The sequence below is a fragment of the Astyanax mexicanus genome, chromosome 20, assembly GCF_023375975.1.
Source record: "Astyanax mexicanus isolate ESR-SI-001 chromosome 20, AstMex3_surface, whole genome shotgun sequence".
In the NCBI taxonomy this organism is placed as follows: Eukaryota; Metazoa; Chordata; class Actinopteri; order Characiformes; family Acestrorhamphidae; genus Astyanax; species Astyanax mexicanus.
The window spans coordinates 25,774,760-25,793,436 of NC_064427.1; the positions used below are offsets into that span (position 1 = coordinate 25,774,760).

The window sequence follows — 18,677 nt, forward strand, 5'->3', positions numbered from 1 at the left end:
TCATTAATTATTAATAATAACATATAATTAAAGGTAAATTGAGAAAATTTGTAATTTCACGAGTGTGTATCAAACTGGTTGCCCTTCGCATTAATTGGTACCCAAGAAGTAGCTCTCAGGTTCAAAAAGGTTGGTGACCCCTGCTCTAGCTGACTCTCACTAAATTTCCTTACAGATGGTTACCTAGCTGGCTAACTAGTTGAGCATTTGTGAAACTAGTTATTAAGTTTGACTATCTTTTATTCTTCTTCTTCTTCTTTTTATTATTATTATTATATTATTATTTGAGGAAAAACTAAAACTTAAATCAGCTGACACAATTTGTTGTGTTTTTCATGAGTGCTTCTGCCTTCTTGCTTAATGACAAAAACCTGGGTATTAGCAAGTACTAGGGGATCTACAGCTACAACTGTAAGAAATAATTTAAGCTTTTGTCTTTTTAATTAGATTTTTTTTTGCAGCTTACATTACTTTTTTTACTTTTAAATTCTAAGTAGGGCTATTACAGTGTTTTTATTTGAGTAAAGAGCTTGAGTTAATACTTTTTTTTTTCTTCAAATTTTACAGAAGTGTTTTAAAGTAATGAATGTCAATACAATTGTACACTTGTACTTCTGCTACAAAGTGAGCATTTTGTCGATTTGAAACACGCCCTCTGTAACTAACTAGCTGACTTCATTTAGTGCACTATCTAGGAAGAAGGGGGCATGCGGTGAGCTATTGAGACGCGCCCCCGTAGCTGGCACCGTACACCCGGAAACACAAGCGTAGGGTTTGAAACAAACAAAAGCCCCATGCTTTTCTATTGAGAAAAAGGAGAACTGTGGTCTGGAGATTGAAAATGAAAAGACGGGAGCGGGAGGACTGTATAAGGGGTTGAAGCTGGTGGTTTCGGGTGTGAATTAATCTGAAGACTGAAGGCAGTAGCGGTCGCTGGGACTCGCGGGTGTTGGTTGGGGAGCTAGCCCGGGTTAGGGCGCTGGTTGTGGGGCTTTGTGGTGAACAGTAGCCGGTGAGGAGGAACAGTTTGTAGCGATGCTGGGAGGTTTATAAGAGGCTCTGAGGCTGCTGTAGATTATTTAAAGTGCAGCGTGTTAGCTTGGCTTCGTGTGGTCGCATTCAGTTCGGAACTAGTGTGTGTTTTTTTCCGTGTTTAAGCCCTCAGTTTCGCCCGGCTGGGTGTAGTAGCTAGCAGCTGAAGTTTGGCCAGCATGACCGCCGCTGTGTTCTTCGGCTGCGCTTTCATAGCGTTTGGCCCTGCGTTCTCCCTCTTCATCTTCACCATCGCCAGAGATCCGCTCAGAGTCATCATCCTCATCGCAGGGTGAGTACTCGAGTCCACAGACAGATCACCTGATCAGCCTCAGCTCACTGGTTCCTGCTGAATAAGATCCTCAGGTGGCAGCAGTGTCAACCCAAACAATGCTGCTGGAGCTCTGACTGCACTCACACGCTGTAGTGCTCACATAGTACACATATAGTACTCTCAGTACACACTAGTGTTCACATAGTGCACATATAGTACTCTCAGTACACACTAGTGTTCACATAGTACACATATAGTACTCTCAGTACACACTAGTGTTCACATAGTACACATATAGTACTCTCAGTACACACTAGTGTTCACATAGTACACATATAGTACTCTCAGTACACACTAGTGTTCACATAGTACACATATTGTACTCTCAGTACACACTAGTGTTCACATAGTACACATATAGTACTCTCAGTACACACTAGTGTTCACATAGTACACATATAGTACTCCCAGTACACACTAGTGTTCACAGTGCACATATAGTACTCTCAGTACACACTAGTGTTCACATAGTACACATATAGTACTCTCAATACACACTAGTGTTCACATAGTACACATATAGTACTCTCAGTACACACTAGTGTTCACATAGTACACATATAGTACTCTCAGTACACACTAGTGTTCACAGTGCACATATAGTACTCTCAGTACACACTAGTGTTCACATAGTACACATATAGTACTCTCAGTACACACTAGTGTTCACAGTGCACATATAGTACTCTCAGTACACACTAGGGTTCACATAGTACACATATAGTACTCTCAGTACACACTAGTGTTCACATAGTACTTGCATAATAATCCCATGGTACTCACATGGCACACACGTAGTACTTACGTTGTACTCTTACAGTACACACATTTTGCTCACATGACACTCATATGACACACACTGAATGCACATATGGCATTCTAACAGTACAAATATTGCTCACATAGTACTCATATAGTACACACATGGCACTCAAATAGTACTCACAGGACACATTGCATTCACGTGGCGCACACAGTCCTCATACGGTACTCTCACGGTACACACACAGTACTTACATTTGGCACTCCTATGGCACACACAAAGTGCACACGTTACTCTCACAGTACACATACAGTACACACACATTGCTCACATAGTACTCACGTAGTGCGCACACACAGTTCTGACGGTACACACACAGCACTCAAATAGTACTCACGTAGTGCACACACAGTACTCTCATGGTACTCTCACAGTACACACATCTGACACACATTGCTCACATAATACACAGTACATACAGTACTTACACAAGGCACTCATGGCCCACACAAAGTGCACACATGGTACACACGTAGTGAACACAGTACTCATATGGCACGCAAATAATTCTCACAGTAAACATTGCACTCGTGGCACAAATGGTACTCTCACAGTACACACATTGTTCACATAGTACTCACATAGCACAGTGTGCAGGCGATACACACAGCACTCACTTACTACACATGTAGTATTCACAAGGAACACACACGGTACTTACACATGGCACACACGTGGTATACACATAATACTCACAGCACACACAGTGTTTACAGTGATAATACTAGGGATGCCTCAAATATTGTTAAATTGTAGTTTTGTAATTGCTTTTCTTTAGAAAAGCAAGACAAATATACAGCTGGCAAGTTAATGTATGTGATTGAGCAAAAATGGGCAAAATTACTTTTTTGATATTTGGCCTTTAGCTAAATGTTTAAATCTTTTTATTTTTTTTTAATCAGAAAGTCAGTTACAAGCCTGTTTACCCTGGCACATTAGAGTCTGTGCAGATAGCTACCTCACTGGTGTTGTCCGTTTTGAATACTACTTTAGTTATAAGTCACATGGCAGAATTATACACCACCCTTTCCAGTATAAGTATTACTGTAGTGTTCTACAGGCTTTTGGACTCAGCCAAGGTCTTCCCTAACTTGCTGTTGTCATTTATTAAAAGTTTAGGTAATAACATTTCGGAACTGAACACTTATGTTACTTCCTTCTGAAGTTCAAAGGTGGAGATTCAGAACAGCTGATAGCCTGTCAGTGAAGCACTGATTATTGAGGTCATGTCCATTTATTGTATTATGAGTCAGTAACATAACTACACGCCTATGGGAAACCCCTGAAATTTGCAGGGCAGGGTGCCTCAAGGACTAGGATTAAGACAACAATGGACTACTTGGAGACACCAATTTTAGCCCTGCCAAATCAACACTGTGCTCATTTTTGTGCTGTCTCTCATGTAGCACATCTGGTTCTGGTTTTAAAAATCATTGATAAGCTCCTTCTGGTCCAGGTCTGGTGTCTAGAGTTGGGAAAACAGACATGTAGAAATTCTGAGCGTGAGGTCATCAGTGCGACTATCTTGAATTGGCAAACCTTGCTGTTTAGGCCTTGGAAGGTATTTTATTAATTTCCCGCTAGTCCGTACAAGCCCTTCTCTGGCACCCTGATTATTAGGAAAATTGAAATCTATATTTTTGCCAGAATTTTAATTACGTTATTTTATTTTGCCTTGAAGACAGAGTTGCTTTGCCTTGGGCCATCACCACCTCACCAGACCTATTTGTGCTTGAATTATTATTATTTTTTTTTTCTGATTACCATTTTGTTTATTAGTGTGTTAATGTCCCAGATTTATATAAGGTTCACAATTCCTACCATCAAGAATACTAATTCTGACCGCTTTTAATAAAACACTATTGCTCACCATGGACTGTGTGGTGTTGATTGAGAGAGAATTACACAAGTAAATGTATAAATAATGTTAGTTTTGTGTGCAATGCAGGTAATCATGGTTTGTATGTTTGCTTGTCTTTGTGTTTCAGGGCTTTTTTCTGGCTCCTGTCCCTCCTGCTGTCGTCTCTTGTTTGGTTCATTGCCATGAAGGCCAGCAATGCAGAAGACACAAAGGTGCAGACGGGTCTGCTCATATTCGGGGTGTTTTTCTCAGTTCTCCTTCAGGAAGTTTTCAGATTCGCCTACTACAGGCTTCTTAGGTAAATGCACACATCTACTGTACATATCACATGGGTAATGTGGATCAGACACTGTGTCCTGGGTGTGTGCAGAATATTAAACATTCCCCAGCAAACAGCAGATACTAGTCTCGTGTTCACCAGCTGACCGAGTGAAGCGACTGCAGGAAGTGTCCGTTAATGAACAACTGAGTGTGAGATGATGGGTGGATGGTGTATATGCAGTTGTGACCGTGTCAGGTTGTTCATGTAAAGAATTTTTTCAAAATTAGGACCACACAAGTGTTGTGCATGCTGTCTAAGTTGCTCACTTTTTTGTTTCATGATTCATAGTAAATAATTTCCAGCCTCTATTCAAACAGGGGCTTATATCTGTTAGATCAGTCTTTCCTATTTACAGCCTGTCATTAATGTTTACATTTCCATATAGATAGTGGCTTGCAAAAGTATGTATACTTTTTAAGCTTTTTCACATTTTCACCTTAAAACCACAAACTTACATTACAAAAATGTATTGTATTGAGATTTTCAGTGATATACAAACTAGCACTATAAATTAGCACATAATTGGGGAAGTAGAGCAAAAATTATACATGGTTTTAAAACTTCAATCAAAATCAAATACAAATCTGATGTGCAAAAGAATTCCGCCCCACATCAGTACTTAGTAGATTAACTTTTTACTGCAATTACAGCTTTTGGGGTATGTCTCTACCAGCTTTGTGCAAACCACTGAGGCCTTAACAGAACAGGTGTATTTATACTGAGACTAAATTATACACAGCTAGACACTAATTATGTGACTTCTGAAGGCAGTTGGTTGAAAGCCATAAATAAAATCCAGTGCAAAGTAAAAAGGGCTGAATACTTGCTCATCACACTTTACCGATTTTTATTTGAGTACATTTTCATTTTATTTTAATTCTACCTCACAATAATGTGGTGCTTTGTGTTAATTTATCACATATAATCTTGATGAAATACATTTAAGTTTGTGGTTGTAAGGTGACAAACTATGGAAAAAGCCCAGTGAGTATAATTAATATAATATAATAAATGCTCACTGTCGTATCTGTGTGTAATTGGACTGGAAGAAAAGATCCCAATTTTGGAAGTGAATTGTTATTTATAATACATTTTAAAATGTTTAAATGTTCTTTTAGTTTCTAAAATATTAGGTCATGTTACACAAATTGCCACAAATTGTATAATATGATGAATATTTTAGTATTTAATTTTATTTTGCACCATTCTCACTCAAACGTCTTGTATATTTTGTAAAGCAGAATATAGAGAAGAAAACACAAAAAATATATAACATGTGGTACATAAAGTACTATGAGGTTTTAGGAGGTGTCAATTCCATCATTATCTCACCTGGTTTAACAACCTTATCGAGTAACTGATTTACCAAACCAGATGTTGATGTGATTATAAATATAAATAGTACTAGACATTTGTAAGGGGATATTGGGAGACGTGTTCATGAACATAATGAAAAACTACTATATTCACTGGTTCTTAACATTTTTGCACAGTACTGTATGTGATCGTATGTGAGAAAATATTGTAAGTGACTTATATGTCCTCTTATTAAGTTTAAGCAATGTATGAGCATCAGTCAGAGGAACACTTGAAAAGTACCTGAAAGAAAGACCCAGAAAAACGTTGTACCTTGCAGCTACAGAATTTTGGACCGAGTTATGGGTTGTTTGTGGAAGTGAGATGGATGGAGTTTGTACGTAAGTGTGGGTCAGAGGAGGCTATAAAAATAAAGGGGAAAGCACATTAATATCAGCAGAGCTTTCAGTTCAAATTTTATTTTCCACCCAGTCTAGCTGTGACCTTGCAGGAGCTCTGGAATAGAGCAGCTAGAATAGACTAAAGATAAAAAAAAAAAGGTCTGTATTGGGACTCACTGTTTGTACCTCTCTTGCATCATCAGGAAAGCTAATGAAGGTTTGGCAGCCATTAGCGACGAGGAAACCTCCCCCATTTCTGTCCAGCAAATGGCTTATGGTAAGATGAGCTGTTTTCACCAAAGCACTTTTTCAGACACACACGATTGTAGCTCATAAGTCCAATAAAATCAATGTTGGATACATTTGAGCAAACAAAAGATCACAATGTTGTTTTTGTGTAGCCTCTGTGCTGCAAATAATTGGTGCTGATTCTAACACTATTCACAGTGCATCACAGTTCTATAGATTTTTAATGGCGTTTTCACACCTGTAGTCCACTTCCCTTGTCCAGATCAGATGATGAATTTGTTTACTTGGAGCGTTTTTTCCTCCCACGGCTTTTAAAATACGTTTTATCCAGAACAAATAGTACTGGTGTAAAAACGCCATTTAAAAAAAAAAAAAAAAAAAAAAAAAAATATATATATATATATATATATATATATATATATATATATATATATATATATATATATATATATATATATATATATAATGTGTGTGTGTGTGTGTTACATTTCTAAAATTCAGTCTCCAAGCTGTAGTGTTCAACCTCATGTTCATCTTCAAGTCTGTTATTGAGCATTATTTTAAAGAACAAGAGGTTTTTTTTAAATTAGCCCCATGTTTTGACAACCAGCAGGCAAATAAAGAAATAAAAAAAAAATTTTAAACAACACCAGCTGTACGTGAGGTCAGTTGTAAGCTGATATGTGTCTGTCTGTGTGTTTTGTACGTGCAGTGGCTGGACTTGGCTTTGGGATAATAAGTGGAGCTTTCTCCATGATCAACATCCTTTCTGATACTCTCGGTCCTGGCACAGTGGGCATCTTTGGAGACTCTCAATATTATTTCATTACATCAGGTAAGTTTGTGTTTCTCTGTCTGTCTGTGTGCGTTTCTGTCTCTGTGTGTGTTTGTCTGTATGTGTGTGTTTCTCCTTGTTTTTCTACTCTCATTGTCCTTTTCATCACCTCCACTAGCAATTTGTTTTTCTATAATTACAGACTGTAGTCCTGTATACTTTATTATTATCCTCTTTTCTCCCTGTTCTTTCTTCAATGGTCAAAATCCCACAAAACCACCACAGAACAACTATGATTTGGGCAATGGGTGATTCTTACAGCACTAACATCGAAAACGGCAGTGCTGCTGGAGTTTTTAAACTCCTTCATCACTAGTCTCATATCTTTTTGATTTTAGGATTTTTTTTCTTCTGCTTTCCACAATTGTTAGGAGTAATTGTCTAAGCTACTGTAGCCTTTCTGTCAGCTCTAATCAGTTTTGCCTCTTTCTGGTGACCTCTCTCGTCAGCAAAGCATTTGTGTATGCTAAACTGCTGCTCACAAGACTGAAAATCCTATGAGATCAGCAGTTCCAAAAATACTAAAACCAGTTCAGCACTCAGGATCACTGAGATCATATTTTCCCTGTTCTGAACATTATCTGAATCATTTGGCCGGTGTCTGCATGATTTAATGCATTGCACTGCTGTCATATGATTCGCTGATTAAGTGTGTGTTGTACAAAAAGCTTCTCTCTCTCTCTCGCTCTCTCTCACTCTCTCTCTCGCTTTCTCTCGCGCTCTCTCGCAGTGTTGCCAACTTAGCGACTTTGTCGCCATATTTAGCGACTTTTCAGACCCTCTAGCGACTTTTTTTGTAAAAAAGCGACTAGCGACAAATCTAGCGAGTTTTTGTGGTGTTATTGGAGACTTTTGGCGACTGATGAACACGCGCTCTTCAGTTACTGTCCTCCGCGCTGCAGCGGGCGCTGCCGTCAGCCCCGCCCCACACCACTCACAGTGCAGACCCACACTATCTCACGCTCAGAGCACACACACACACCGCTCCACCAACACACTGTAAATGAATCGCGCTTGCCCACAGCCACCGCTGACTGACCCCGCTCTGTATTTACAGAGCAGAAGTATAAATATTAATGTGTCTTCAGTGTGACACGAACAGAAATCACTGAATTTAACTCACTTAGTCACTCACCTCATTCACCACATAGCGGTTCCGGCTAACTGCTGCTCTTATAATAACATTTAAGAACATGGCAAAAAAAAACTAATTTATGTAATTCACGTAAAAATGAAGTTATTGTAAAAAAACTCACTTTTTTTCCCTAATCCTTTACAGCTTCAAAAATATGTATTATGCAAATTAGGCGATGACGTCATTTAGCGACTTCTAGCGACTTTTAGGACAGCCAATAGCTACTTTCCTTACTGAGGAGTTGGCAACACTGCTCTCTCGCTCTCTCTCGCTCTCTTTCGCTCTCTCTCTCTCTCTCTCTCTCTCTCTCTCTCTCTCTCTCTCTCTCTCTCTCTTTCTCGTTCACACACATCCTGCTGAGTTGTTGATAGTAAACAGTACTTTTGCCCTTGTCTCTGGCAGCTCTGATGACTTTGGCCATAACGCTGCTGCAGATCTTCTGGGGCGTGGTGTTCTTTGACGGTTGTGAGAAGAGCCGCTGGTGGGTCATTGCTGTGGTGGTGTGTCTCCACCTGCTGGTCTCAGGCCTGGTAAGCATTTAACACTGGCACGCTGGCACTTTGAGTGAAACATGCTAGTCTGAAAGCAACAGTTATTTTTGCTGCTGTACACTGTTCCTAAGGAGCAATGCAGCTTCTGCACTGTTTAAGATGGAAAAATATGGAAGAAAGTGCCACATCATAGTCTATGCATTTTTTTGCATACAAAAGTGTGTTACTTTCAGCTGTTTAGAAAAATAAATGGGTAAACAAATGTAAATTCCTCAAGATATTTGATAAACTCTTCTCTGTTAACAGAGTAAGTTTGAATAACCGCTAACTTGATCTACTTTTTAGTTTGTTCATATTTTATTTAAAGGTACTTTGAAGTGTAGAGTAGAACACATTGTGTATAACAACATTAGCACAGTGGGATGTGGCCCCCTAGTGGGAAACTGTGGTACTGCTAGGGGGCCTTTGTCCAACATGTTTGATCATATTTTGATAATATTTGTAAATTAAAATTGTGAGAATCATTTAATGTTTTATTTATGCTTGCAATTTATATAATTTTACCCATGTATAAAATTGTTAAGTGATTGTTGTGCTGTGTTTGTTTAGATTTTTTAATTGGCCAACTCATTTTGCATATGGGCTGTTTTAAAATAAAGAGTTGATATAGTGGAAACATTCAAATCAAGTTATTGGGTGGAAATGCTTTATATTGTGATTCCTTGAGATTGGATAATTCACAGCATTCAGCCCATGGTATACAGACATGACAAAACCTATGGTATAGCAGTATGTAATTTGATAATGGCTTGTAACACACTTGGGCTTATGAAACATTATCTTCTGAGTGAGGTTGAACACTGGCCAGCTTGCTCATGGCAAGGCAATGTAAATTATCCAAGTTAAAGTTAGGCCTGATATTGGGTACTGGACCGATAGGATTCCATTTAGTTATTCAAGTATTAAAAATTCCTCAAACCACAGTGTCACATGTGGATTCATTAAAATGGCTCTTTTATTTTTCTAATATTTTTCTAAGCATTGCTTAAAAATGTAAAAGGGAAATGCATTGTGTAATCTGCTTCTGGCATGAAAGATGAAATATTGTTCAATATTGGGCGAAACCATTAGCTACAATTCTATCAATGCAACGTTCTGTCATTTGTGTTGGCCAAAGTTTCTGTCAGTCATGTTACTACTTTGTTAGTAAAAAAAAGATCAACCCACTAATCATCAGTGGAGCAAAAAATCGTATGCATGTTAGACTAGATCTGTTCTAACAGTATGAAAGAGATTAATAAGTAAAAAAAAAATGTCATGACCGTGACCTAAAAACTACTAAAAACCTTTTATTGATAAGTGCTGCATACTGTTCCATTACTTTACAAGGTCAGGTTGACTTGACATTAAAAACATGTAAACACGTGATATAAAAATGTAGCAAATGAGATACTGGCTCACATAGGATGCTCTTTCTTACCCATAGTTTTGAGAGCTGATCACTAGGCATTTTATAAAGTAATAGTAACATGGAGAGGCCTCAGTTTTACGTGTGGTTATGTGAGCTGTGGAGCAGCATGAGGAAGGCCCAGATCAGCTTTCACACTACCTGCTTATGTTACTGGGCTTTCCTCATTCCACAGTGTCTTGTTGTCCAGTAGAAGTAAGTAGTTTAATACATCTGTGAGAGGTTTGTTTTTGTTCACAAAAGACCTGAAATGGGTAAACAACCAGTTGCAGTTCAGTTCAGTTCATACAGAAAAAAACAAGCACATGAATGATAATTGATTAGTGTTAAGTGTATAGTGTTGCCAGTCTCTCAAACAAGACACAGCAATAATTTACACTGATTTAATGTCTATACTGGTGATTATGTGACAATTTCATGCTGTTATGAGTAAAAATCATGCATTATCATGGCAATAACTTAATAATAGTAAAACATTCAAATTTTACAAGATTCCACACTCCCAGGCATAATGTTCCATTCCTTAACCAGTCAAGTTGACATGACCTATTTTCCCGCTGGCTTCCATCAAACATTTAGACTTCTGTACATGAAGTCCAGTCGTAGTAAAAAACAAAACATTCCAAAACAGCAAGATGTGCCTCCTTCTGTCCTTCGGAATGTAAATAAACACTGTTGAGAAAGGAGTCAACGTGATGATGATAAAGAGGCGACCTGAAGTTTGGGATTAGGATCTCTGACCTGCCAGAGGTATTTTGATTAATGTTTCTAGTGAAAAAGTTGTAGAATGTTTCGTAGTGGAGCTGTGCCTTCATGACATGCAGGCTAGGGGTAGACGTGAGGGTGTCTTTCTGTTTTTGTCTCCCTGCAGTACAGGTACGCAGTGTTTTGAACCACAAAAAGAATGTAATGTGTTATCAGCAGTCAGAGTAGCACGTCTCTCGGATGCTGCAGTGGAGATGCTAACGTTATCTCTCTAACGCTCACTTAACTTTGACCTACTATTCCTAACTCCAGCTCCTAGTTCTTGAAGATGAACTGTTTCACCAAATACTTCTATGCTCTTGTCCCTGAATCAAAGTCAAAATATCACAGCAGAAATCTGTTAAAAAATCTTTCCTGGACAGTAGTGTAAGGAGACGGTTGTGTTTTATATTTTTTTTCTTTTCAGAAATAGCCTTTATTTCAGAAGATGCAAAGAATAATAAGTGTTGCAATACTTTTGTCTATATAATGTATCTCAGATTTTAGGACAAATGGAGATGAATAACACATTTTAATTTTTTTTTCTTGTCTCTTTCTTCTCCACAGTCTCTGTTGAACCCTCTCTATGAAGGCAGTCTTCCGCCGGTGTATGCTATCACTGTGCTGATGGCTGTGTGGGCATTCTTCGCTTCAGGAGGCTCCCTGCACAACTTGTCACTACTCTTTACCCGTAAGATACTCTTTGTTCTTCAGCTTATCTGCTTTGTAAAGATGTAGATGAACAACCACAGTTCAAGTATCAGTTAAATAAAAAAAATGTGGTTGCATCATGTTCCATTTCTGGAAAAAAAAATTGTTACATAATTAAGCCTTTCTGAAGGGTAGCCATTAATCAATCATTTCTCTGTTTCGTGAAAACTTAAATGTATTTTATTTCTCCATTCACAGAGGTATATAAATTGAAGGTTACAAAAAAAGTGAATTCAGTTTTCTTGAGTGGCCTTCCCAGTCGTACAAAGCCTTATACCAAACTTTAAGTGACTTCACTGTCTCAATTTCCAATGACAATAATTCAGTCTCAGTATTCAGCACTGAGCCAGTAACTACATATAACTCTTCAACCAGAGCAACATACTACAGACATGATGTATATGTCTTATCAAACAGCAGAACTATATAATGTATATAGTTTGGTCTAGTACATTGCCCTGGATCTAAATATTGTTAATTATCTATAAATATATATATTTTTTTAACATTTGCACATTTGAAGAGTATTAAGACTTTAACTGTTCTTGAAGACAAACAGTATTTAATAGTATAGTCTAGGATCTCCTCAAATTAACGTCTGCCACGTGTCTCCTGTACATTTGTTTAAATTCTTAGCTGAATAAAGGAACATCAAACTGACAGATAATGAAGAATAGAAAAATAAGAATAGAAATAGAAAAATACAAACATTCTTAAAAATTCATTTTCCCACAAGTGTCAAACTGGAGGATGTGTGTCTGAGAAGTAAAAAAAAAAAGGTATTTCTTTTGAACTGTTCAGAAAGTTTGTATACAATACAACATTTTTAAAGAAAAAAATTCGGTATCCCCTGGCACCATTATGTTTATATTTACTATGCAAAGTCTGTGAATTGCATCGTCTCTGTTTGATGCTGGGATTTGTCATGTGCTGAGTGATCATGTTTAGGTCACACCAGTGGCACTCTGACCTCTGATTTCTTCTTAAATGTTTTGTGAAGTAGGGGTGGGAGATATGGCCCTAAAATAATATCACGATATTTCATGGTATTTTCGCGATAACGATATATATATATATATATATATATATATATATATATATATATATATATATATATATATATATATATATATATATATATATATATATATATAATTTTTTTTTTTTTTTTTTTTTTTTTTTTTTCAAAAATACACTATAAATTGCAAGAAAATAAAAATTATATTTTATTATTACATACAATATCATACTGCACACCCCTAAGTGAGAGATTAAAAAATATATTTTTTTTATCAGATTTGTAACAGAAGTTAATGATCCAGAATGTCATGGTAATAATAATGCACTCCAAATAGTTCCATATATCCAGGATTAAAGTAAAATAAATAATACTGGACAGATATAATCTGCCTCTAGTAGATATATAATGGGAAATGGGATGGGTGATATGGCACGACATTTTAGGGATATAATATCGTTCACGATATTTAAAAAAATGACTATTATCGTGTACGATACGATACGGCACACCCCTATTGTGAAGGTTTTATATCATTTAGACCAGAGTTTTACCACATGGCCACAGTAATTTTCAGTGTTCAGTAATCCCAGTAATGCAAAACTATACAATATATATAATCTATTCTAGTACACTAAGCTTGATCTGAATGATATAAAATATCTATATATTTTTTATATTGGCATATTTGAAGAGTATTAAGAGTTTTGCTTTACTCCAGTGTTTTACCACACGGCCACCGAAGCTGTCAGTGTTCAGTAATCTCTGTTTCTGACTGCAGGTAAGAGAAGCGAGGTGGAGTCCTCATAAGTTGTCCGAGTCCTGACCTCTCAGTGAGAGTGAGACGCAGACGGTTCTTTGGAAGGCTGTGTTTGCTGCTTGGAGCATCTTGAAGCAGCAAGTGGAAGAACAGGCACAGCCGCCGCTGTTCTCCACTGAAGACGGCCCGGGGGTTGAGTTCGGGTCCCCGACTGCCTTCACCTCAGCCTAACAGGTTATAGGACTCTCACGTCATGCTCATTGTAAAACGCTGTAAATAGCTTGACCTCTATTTCACATACAAAAACACACTTTTAATGAGATGTTTCTTTTTCAATTTCCTTTTTCTTTGTTTTTTTTTTCCTTTTTATTCAGTTTTCATCTCCATGATTGCTTTGCTTAAGCTCCTCAGTCATTTCAGAGTAGTATTTAACATTTGAACGAGTGTTCTTTTGATAAATTGCATCACCTAGTAAAGATATATTATTTTCTTTTTTTTTTTTTTTTGTTTTCTTTAGGAAAATGTGAGTATTGAACCAAGCCTTAGCGAGGCACTTTTACTGGGAGATGGTCAGATAACCTGGGGTCAGATTGTAAATGCTTGCCCAGATTAAGCTTAAAGCATAAATCATAATGCCATAATAAGTGTGTACCTACTGAGCTGGAAGATATTAAACTTGTGTCCAGCTACGTGATATATGGAATTACGTCTTATAGGCAAAGATTAATGCTGCTTTGTATTCTCACTGCATCTACATCATGATCCTAATGGATCTCTTGACCAGCTATGAAACCTAGCTGAGATAAATGGCAAAAGGAAAAGAATAGGGAGTTAACAAAATCAGACTGTAAAGGAGCAAATTGACTGGCCCCAGGCAGGTGTTGAGACACTTTAGCTGCTAAAAGGTCCCCTTATTAACTGCACACATGATGTGTGTGACGTGGGAAATTAAAGGCTTTACCAAGTAGCGTGTTTATTTTTATTTTATTTTTTTTAAAGCACATTTAATTGCCATAAATGCATTAATGAGTCCTTTGAACAGAGAGCCTGATGCCCGATTTTCTCATCAAGCTCCATCGAGCACCACATGGGTGGGAATAGCAGTCCAGTCCACTGGCAAATATGTTAAATCATCTACTGTGTGTTTGTGTATATATATACATATATGTATTTTATGCGGAATCAGCTTTTATTTTAAATTTTTCTTCCTCCTCCTTCCATCTAATGCGTTCAATTACACTTATCATTTTCATTATCACTTCAAGGACACCAGCTGCCCTTTGTGCTGTGTCACCGTGAGTAAAATTTGATAAGATCACTTCATCATTAATAAGTGCAAGACATGTTTTCTTCTGACCGTGACCGTGACAGTAAGTTCTTCAGATTAGAGAGTGTGACTTGCGTGCTTTTTTTTTAAGTTGCTTGTGGATAATGTAGCAGTTCCCTGCATCTGCACTCGATGCTGATCCTCATTTCTACAATAACAGACTGTTGAGGGCTCCATTTTCGAAATCCAAAACGTTTTTTATCCACTTTTATCTTGCGTGTGGTTTAGGCGCACACATTCTTGTAGACAACAAGCAATATCTGGATATCGCGGCTCTTTCGGGCGATATCCGTTTGGTCCTACAGCTAGAAACATTGGTGCTTGCCCCCCCGTGTCATTTCAGGAGAGCCTTTTTCTTTTTGGTTGTGTTTATCTTGCCGGGAAAGCTCGGCCGTGCGTGGAGCAGTGCTCTTTACGGCCATTTGGTTATTTGACCAACATGAAGCTGCTTTGCTCGCTTTGTGGTTTTATTTGTTTAGAGCTGTTTGACTTTCCACCGAGTCGCTGTGCAAGAAAACGTTGCTGCGATGCTTCAGCTTCTAGATCTTTTGTCCATAATCCAAAAATGCAGAGGTGTGTGTAGAGAAGTATTAATGATTTAGTGAAAGAATAACTGTGCTGACCCTGGTTGAAACTATAAATTAACCAGATCAAATGTGTGTAGCTTACTCACTCTGTAATATAAAGGTTTCAGAAAGAGTTCTCAAGAGACATGACTTAGGAAAACTTTTTTTTTCTTACATTTTCTCCCCAATTTACATGGCTAATTACCCAACCCACTCATTAGGACCCACCTCTTTTATAGCATGGCTCAAAGAACACAAAAAAAAACTTTGTGTACAGTGTGGAACTGTAGTGCATCATCTCAGATCTTCCAGCATCTTTCAGCATATGAACTGAAGTTCCTTAGGCCTTGTTCTGTTATCTTTCTATGAACTCTTTTTATAAAGTAAGATAATTAACATGTGACTAGTTGTAGTGCAGTACTGATGCTCTCATCTCAATCCAAACAGGGAATTGGTAGCTTAATTTTGGAAATGGAAATGTTACTCTAGTGTAAGCAAAATATACATATATAATTCAAATATGGTCAACATAACACACATGGCACACATTTGGACCTGAATCATTGGAACTGCTTTCTACCCACCTCTGCTAATACAATATCACAGTTATTATACTCCTAAATCTGTTTTAGTTAAAGAACTGTTCTTTCCTGAAACATTTATTTAAAGGTACTTCATTCATGACATTAGTAACTGGTTGCACCAGTCTTGCTTTAGCACATTTGTACCTGGCTCACTGTTGACGTACATCATCTAACCATACAGCCTTTGTCTCAGGACGCACTCTGTGATTAATAATAAGCAACTAGATGTTCCAGATTAGTCCGAGGCAGCTCCCTTTAGAGGCACGTCTGGACCTGACTCTGTTATAGCTCTGACTACAATATCTACATATCTCCTCCTTGGACATTGCACTGCCCGTAATATACAATCACATTCAGTATGCACACGTTCTGAAGAAGTTTGTGTTTCAGTTCTGTCATTTCTTTTTCCTGTTCTTTATGTATCTGCTTATGTTAAAGCTCCAGTAAGCGGCTTCTGTTCAGCCCTGTTGTACCTATGTGTTTTATTTATGTCTGACTTTTTTGGGGGTTTTCTAAGCTCTGATCTCTTGGAATTCTAGCCGTGTTCTACCTAATGGACCATCCCCTCCCCTCACATCCTCCCCACTGCTTCACATCCAACATCTTTGCAACCGGTGCTCACCTGGATTTCGGACATACTGATGACAAATAATGACTATGTAATGTTTTGATGCTGCTTTATAATGTTTCAACTGAGATATTGTGCCAAACAGGGAAACATGTCAAGATTCTACATGTCACTGAGACTCAATTTGGGTTCAAATAAAAATTCCCTGTGTTGATTTAAATGTTTCTTGGAATTCATTTTGAGATGTGAAAAGGTTTCCTGGTTCCAGTTAAAATTGCAGTACTATTGTATAATCCTGATCTTGATATCGATGTGGATTTCTGTATCTCTCTATCTCTCTCTCTCTCTCTCTCTCTCTCTCTCTCTCTCTCTCTCTCTCTCTCTCTCTCTCGATATATATATATATATATATCTCGAACAGCCCTACTGGCTAGATAAATAAATTATTTTTGTGGGGTATTTACACAAAAAATGCAACTAAACAGCTAAATGTCAATTTTCAAAGTTCAAATGGGTACCTTTTGACATTTAGAAATGATAATTAATTGCTTAAAAAGCACTTTAAAATATTTCCCTTTGTGGCTGAGTGCAGTTAATGTAATTTCAGTTCACTTTTTTTATTATTATTATTTTGTTTTAAAATAAATTTCTCTTTTGAGGTTTGTGAAAATGTAACGTATCACAATATTTTTTTTTTTTTTGTAGAGCCCGATCAGTATGAATTTATTACTAAATTTTAACAATTTTTCAGTTAAAGGAGAACTCTGCTGTAAAATGGGCCTGGGGTGTAGTAAAACATGATAACGAGTACCAAGAGCCCACCTCAGTTCACCCACAGCATTCTGAAATACAGGTTTACAATCCTAGCGATAGGAACATAGTGTTGCCCATGCACATAGATCTCTATTTTAACACCATTAACAAGTTCAGAGTAGCTCCACACTTCACTGGTAGAATTCTGAGGGCCCTGACATTTAAAACGTGGCACTGAGAACTTTAAAATGTAAAGAGTAAAATTACAAAGTACAGATAATTGTGTGAAAAATTTAAAGAGCCGAACTAAAAAGTATTCTGTAAAATAATTACTCCAAAATTATAGATGACTGAAAGTTAAGTCACAAAGTATTTATACTTTAATACTTGACACCGCTGACAGGGTGTAAATGGTGTCTGAGTAAACAGTTGGTACTTTGTCGAGAGCCAAATCATTAATCAGCTGTGAAATCATTAGGCTTGTGGTGCTTTCAGCCAGCAGTGCTGAGTTGCCACAAACTAGCAACAGACTGCTGGGTGAATAAGACTCCCTGACTAAGGGTCTCCTGTCTGGACTGAGCATATAAAAGGGCGAGTGTAATTGTCGTCTGTAGAATTCAGCTGAGCCACTTAAAACACATACATACATAATTGTTAACATTCAGAAATATGTGTTCCATTTATAAAGTAAATAATGAACACCAACTAATGGAACTGGTCCACGTGTCAGTGTTTAATAAGTGTTTATGGTTGTAGACAGAATAAGGGTAAAATGCTGTAGGAGTGGATGTGCTCTGATTGGTGGAAATAAAGGCTGGTAAGCAACTTGAATTTCCATTAACCGTTAGTGACGTCTGAATGACGCGTTGTTGGTTAAACTGAAGTGAGTAACAGTCTGACCTGTGATTCACCGACACCTAATCCTGCTTTACTGACCTGACTCTAACCTTGACCAAGAGTAAGGGATGTGGGGAAATTATAACTTTCTTTTTTTAATCTTATGTGATAGGTTTTGTTATTGTTGTTGATGTAGTTTATATTATTTGTAGAAATGTTTATAGCCATTTTGTATAACAGAATATAACTTTTAAAACAAATATAACTATACAGTAACAATAGTATTTGTAAATGTTCTGTATTGTAGATTTACAGGTCATACAAACTAGGAAAAAAAAACATATGGAATTATTTAGTAACAAAGAAAAGTGTTAAACAAACCACAATATGGTTTATATTTTAGATTCTTCAAAGTAAGCCCCTCTTGCTTAGATGACAGTTTTGCATCTTGGCTGCACATTGCACAATGTTAACAGCTTTCAGTTAACAGCTGTGCTGAACTCATCAAGAGTTAATTACTTAAATGTCTTGCCTCTTATTATGTTAGAGAGCATCAGCCGTA

At 37.4% G+C, this 18,677-nt stretch overlaps 1 protein-coding gene across 1 annotated transcript; it reads left to right on the forward strand.

The window, feature by feature from the left end:
* The first annotated feature begins 724 nt into the window (after nt 1–724).
* Nucleotides 725–16,745, forward strand: zgc:114200 (Aph-1 domain-containing protein). Its single transcript, XM_022665559.2, has 7 exons — nt 725–1,324; nt 4,178–4,348; nt 6,273–6,346; nt 7,031–7,153; nt 8,691–8,818; nt 11,559–11,682; nt 13,502–16,745. Exons 1-7 carry the CDS (start codon nt 1,212–1,214, stop codon nt 13,528–13,530), a joined length of 762 nt encoding a protein of 253 aa, XP_022521280.1. The 5' UTR covers nt 725–1,211; the 3' UTR covers nt 13,531–16,745.
* Nucleotides 16,746–18,677: the final 1,932 nt, after the last annotated feature.